The following is a 5,717-nucleotide window of genomic DNA, read 5'->3' on the forward strand; positions in this document are numbered from 1 at the left end:
GGACGGACGGACGGACGGACGGACGGACGGACGGACGGACGGACGGACGGACGGACGGACGGACGGACGGACGGACGGACGGACGGACGGACGGACGGACGGACGGACGGACGGACGGACGGACGGACGGACGGACGGACGGACGGACGGACGGACGGACGGACGGACAGACAGACAGACAGACAGACAGACAGACAGACAGACAGACAGACAGACAGACAGATAGACAGATGGTTGGATAGATAGATAGGCAAAAAAAATCTTTAATAAATAAATGTTTTTTTTATAAAATACATATGGAAAAATATGCAATGCATAATGTCCATGCATTACTTAGAATTACATTACCAGTTATTCACTGTGGTGGTCGTAATGACATTGTGCTAATATGACTAGGCCTGTATGCTACTTCATCTCCTCCTATTATAGTGGCAAGCAGCAGTAGTGTTTTATCCCCGGTACTTTTATATGAAAGAGTACAATTGTATGACAAATAAATTCAACTTATATAATCGCAATAAAAAAAACATCTCCATACTTACCACTTGTATATATTGTACTTTTCATTAAACATTTATCGCACGCACGATGAGCGGCACCGCTGTCTATAGAAGCGGACCCTTCGTCTGGGGATCCGTTTTCCGATCGGACAGCTTTCGCTGCGGGACGGATTCCTTTGACATTGCTCAGAGGAGGAGGTGGGGACAGTGGCCGAGTTTCCAAAACCCGAAGGTTTAATTGGGAAGACAATTAGCCGACAGTACCAGGCTCTCTTGCTGTTGCTGAGACCCGTAGCGGAGTCATGTATCGGCGGCCGCTGCAGTCCGCGGTCCGACTCGGCATCAATGTCACCACGTCCAGAGCCGCCCTCGGAAAGGTAACCAGAAAGATGTTTTGTAACTCACTGCTCACACTCGTCTAGCCTCGGTATAAGCCTTCAGTCCACCCACATGGTGGTTCACAACTCGAAACAGGGTGGATAATATATATATATGCTGTGTATATATATATATATATGAATGTGTATAACACATATAAATAATTATAAAATACAACGTGGGTTGTGTTTTGTAATCAAAGCGCCGCTTGCCACTTAGTGGAGCGGATGAACTGGTTCCCTTTGGAGCCTGTTTCGACCCTCTTTTGATTGTAATACTGCGTTTACAATCACTTTTCATCTCTCCAGATCTCAGAACGGGAAGCTCTAGCCAGGGCACTGTTGGCATGCCAGCGAGCCAGAGCCTCAGCACAATGCCGGAGCCTCCACAGCAGTCCCCAGGTGAGGATTATTGCTGGCAAAATGCTGGAAAGGCCACAAGTACACGGAGTTAAAGTAGGGTTGCTGTGGTGAAGACTTCCACTTTAAAGGCTACTTTCAATTATCTCTCTCTCTCTTCTCCTCCCTGTCCCCCCTCTCTCGCCCCTCCCTCCTCCTCCTCGCTCTCCCCTCCTCTTTCTCCCCTGCCCTCCCCTCCCTCCCCTCCTCTCTCTCCCCTCTTCTCCTCCCTCCCCTCGCTCCTCTCTCTCCCCTGCCCTCCCCTCCTCTCTCTCCCCTCCCCTCCTCTCCCCTCTCTCTCTCCCCTCTTCTCCTCCCTCCCCTCCCTCCCCTCCTCTCTCTCCCCTCTTCTCCTCCCTCCCCTCTCCTCTCTCCCTCCCCTCCTCTTTCTCCTCTCTCCTCTCTCTCTCCCCTCCCTCCTCTCCCCTCCTGTCTCTCCTCTCTCCTCTCTCTCCCCTCCCCTCCCCTCCTCTCTCTCCCCTCCCCTCCTCTCCCATCCCTCCCCTCCCTCCCCTCCCCTCCTCTCCCATCCCTCCCCTCCCTCCTCTCCCCTCCTCTCTCTCCTCTCTCCCCTCCCCTCCTCTCTCCCCTCTTCTCCTCCCTCCCCTCCCTCCCCTCTCTCCCCTCCCCTCCTCTCTCTCCTCTCTCTCTCCCCTCCCCTCCTCTCTCTCCTCTCTCTCTCCCCTCCCCTCCTCTCCCCTCCTCTCTCTCCCCTCTTCTCCTCCCTCCCCTTCCCTCCTCTCTCCCCTCTCGTCTCTCCCCTCCCCTCCCTCTCTCCCCTCTCCTCTCTCCCTCCCTCCCCTCCCCTCCTCTCTCTCCCCTCTTCTCCTCCCTCCCCTCCCTCCTCTCCCCTCCTCTCTCTCCCCTCCCCTCCTATCTCTCCCCTCTTCTCCTCCCTCCCCTCCTCTCCTCTCCCCTCCCCTCCTCCCTCCCCTCCTCTCTCTCCCCTCCTCTCTCTCCCCCCCCTCTCCTCTCTCTCTCCACTCCCCTCCCCTCCCCTCCTCCCTTCCTCTCTCTCTCCCCTCTCCTCTCCCCTCCCCTCCTCCCTCCACTCCCCTCCTCTCTCTCTCCCCCCTCCCCTCCCCTCCTCCCCCCCTCCCCTCCTCTCTCTCCCCCCTCTCTCCTCCCCCCCCTCCCCTTCCCTCCACTCTCTCCCCTCTTCTCTCTCTCCCCTCCTCTCTCCTCCCCCCCTCCCCTCCCCCCCTCCCCTCCTCTCTCTCCCCCCTCTCTCCTCCCCCCCCTCCCCTTCCCTCCTCTCTCTCCTCTCTCCTCTCCCCTCTCCCCTCCTCTCTCCTCTCCCCCCTCCCCTCCCCTCCTGTCTCTCCCCCCTCCCCTCCCCTCCTCTCTCTCCCCTCCTCTCTCTCCCCTTCTCTCTCTCCCCAGCTCTTTAATGTAAAGGAGACCCCTCAGCACTCGGAGGATGAGGTGGGATCCTTCACAAAGCTCATCGAGGCCATGGGCTTCACCGGACCCCTGAAATACAACAAATGGGTACGTGAGCGATCGGAGAGGGGGTGTGAGGGTCTACTGGTTATGGTTCGGGTGTTTGACTCCCAGTCAAGAAGCTTTGTGGTTTGAACCCCAATGTGAGCAAGATCCCCCTTAACCCCGATCTGGTTCTTGATGATGCATAGATAAATAATCTCAAGTGTTTTGGGATGGGCTAAACGGCATGGAGTGTGGGATTTACTTTGGATGAATAATTCAAGGAATAACTAGTTCTGGCTGTGGATCAGAGAATGTTATTTACAACAACTAAAACAAGGCCTAGCAATTTGGACTATTTGGATTGAATTTGGATTTATTTTTAAGTTTAATTTAAAACAATTATCGAAATGTTTATTATTCAAAATATTTGAGTCGATTTTCTTTTTACTAATCGAAAAAGGCATAAAGAGTCAGTCCAGGACTAGTAACTTGTCGTGGACTGACCCTTACCCCAGTTCACCAGTCCAGTCGACACCCTTCCAGCTCCAAGTATCATCTCTCACTGTGTGTGTGTGATCCCTTCCATACCTACACAGGCAGTATGCATTTGCCCGTAAACACACAAGCATGCATACGGTTGAGTCCTCTTTCATTGGGGCTATTTAAAGATCACATACAAACGGACGGATGTTGTGCATCTAGATTTCCCCTCCTCCTGCTGTGATGAACATAAACGGTCCCATGTTAACGCGTACATATAAAGAACGACCACATGACCAGGGCTTAATTTACTCAATTCCAACAGGATCGTTTTTCCATTCTGAAGCCAGTATACTTCTGCGTTGGAAGGGTTGCATAGATTTGGTGGTGGGTCTCTACGCTTGTGTGTGTGTGTGTGTGTGTGTGTGTGTGGTCTTTATTGATGGGAATGTCCTATAGGTGTGCCATATTCCGTGAATGTCTATGCAGAAGGATAATTGTGCCTTTAGTGCTGGGAATGTCTCCTGCTTTTTCATCAAATCTCTCCTCTAAAAAACCTTTGTTAGTTTGTATGCAGATTTCTACAACATATACAATCTAGTTTTTACGCGTCCAATCATTTTGTGAAGAAGGTTAGGGAGGTTAATGTATAAAAAAAAAAGAAAAAATCATTTTTGAGGGAAAACACTAAAGTATGAGAATAGTTATCTTTTTACTGTATTCTGCATTAGTCACCTCAGAGAAAGGCAATAGACAAGATGGAGGTGAGTTGGCTCAGAGTTCTCCTCTGATGCCTCGCAGCCTGCAGGTGTTCAACGTTAGACATTCTCTTGAAGGATTCCCTCAAGTTCTCTGGTTTCTTCCTAATGCTTAACTCCCATCAGTAAAGATTCCCCCAGTACGTGTGTTTTGGAAACAGTCCCCCTAGAATATAGCCCAAACTTTCTAGCTTCCTGACAATAGGGCTGAACGATTAATCAAATTCAAATCAAAATCGCGGTGTAATAGAACGCGGTATGCAAATCGCAAAGGCTGCCATTTAAAAAAAAAAAAGTGATTTATTACCCGTTACTAACTGGAAATCAGTACTACTCGTTTATTTTTATTTTACAATTTAATAGTTAAATAAATAAGTTTATAATATAAATTAATATAGGGCATGCTGCGACACTTACTCTTAGTCTACCTTTTATTTTAACAGGATGGAGCTCTTGGCGTCTCATGTTAGGGTAGCTAGTTCGCTGGCAATCTTGTTATTGTGGAAGTTAACCTATCCCTTAATATCGCGGCCAAACGACTCTCTCCCAGAGCGCTGAGCGTTTGGTCGGGTCTGCTCGGAGCCAACACTCTCTAGCAGTCGACACTCCTCGCTCCGTGTTTGATGGATCGGGATACGGCTAATTGTATTCCCACTCCAAGCCAGGCGGTGTTGTTGCCCTGGCAGCCTGGCTGCTGCCACGCTGGTGGTTTCATGGTCTTTATCGGGTCTTTATCCTCCGGGAGGTGGAGAGAGCGTGGAGAATGCACGGTTAGCCGAGCCGTTTGGCACCGTGCTAGTCTCACGGGCTGGCACCGCCGTACCCCGCGCTCTGTGACTCACTTCCTGTTTCCTGCTCCCAGAGGATGTTGCTGTGCTCTGTGTCACTGTCTCCTCCCCTTTGGCAGAGGGGCTGGTTCTGATGATTTGATTGGCAGGTCACGGCAACGCTGGTTCCGTGGCGACTTGGCTGACAGCCGGTCAGGCACAGGAACATCATCCATGTCGGTCTCTTGAAGTTGAAAAGAAACCGAGCTCCCTTGGGTTAAAAAGATAAATGTATGATAAATGTGGATGGAACGCTTTACGATAAGGGTATATTAAATTACCGTTAACATTAGTTCATGCATTAATATACATCAGACTGGATAGGGGACAAGCACTTAAAAAGAATTGCAGGTGATCTGATGAACCATCTGTCCATCACCGTTGACACGTATCCCATAAATCAAGGAGATCTTGATAACCTGAAGCCTGGCGATGTTGGCAATTATCCTGACCTGGCAGTAAACCCGTGGTCAGATCTTTTTCTGCTCTGCTGATGAATAATCTCTGCTTATATTTTCTCTTTACAGAAAATCAAGATTGCTGCCTTGCGCATGTACACATGCTGTGTAGAAAGAATAAATTACGACGACTTCTTTGAAAGTAAGTCTCGCACGCACACACATTTCACACCTATGATGGAGTGGTGCAACATTACACACTGGAGCGGAACGGCAGCTGTGTCTTCTTCAGACTATAGTGACCTAAAGAAACCGCCATTCATCTCCACATTACACACACACACCCACAACGGTTTGGCTGTGTACAGAGCCAAGGTGTATCAGAAGGAACCGTGTATCAAACCACACAGACATCACAGCTTAAAGGGATGTGTGTGTGTCTCTCTCTCAGGGTGCACGCTTCCAGACACGCTCAACTCGTGGTTCTTGATAGCCCAGCTGCACGTATGGTGAGTAGGATGGTTGTGTGTGTGTGTGTGTGCACTTGTTT

At 50.2% G+C, this 5,717-nt stretch overlaps 1 protein-coding gene across 1 annotated transcript; it reads left to right on the top strand.

The window, feature by feature from the left end:
* Window positions 1–679: 679 nt before the first annotated feature.
* On the top strand, window positions 680–5,680 carry uqcc1 (ubiquinol-cytochrome c reductase complex assembly factor 1; the record flags this gene model as incomplete). Its single annotated transcript, XM_079747490.1, has 5 exons — window positions 680–877; window positions 1,187–1,279; window positions 2,660–2,767; window positions 5,297–5,369; window positions 5,619–5,680. Exons 1-5 carry the CDS (start codon window positions 803–805, stop codon window positions 5,678–5,680), a joined length of 411 nt encoding a protein of 136 aa, XP_079603616.1. The 5' UTR covers window positions 680–802.
* Window positions 5,681–5,717: the final 37 nt, after the last annotated feature.

The sequence above is a fragment of the Pollachius pollachius genome (genome assembly GCF_949987615.1).
Source record: "Pollachius pollachius genome assembly, chromosome: 12".
In the NCBI taxonomy this organism is placed as follows: Eukaryota; Metazoa; Chordata; class Actinopteri; order Gadiformes; family Gadidae; genus Pollachius; species Pollachius pollachius.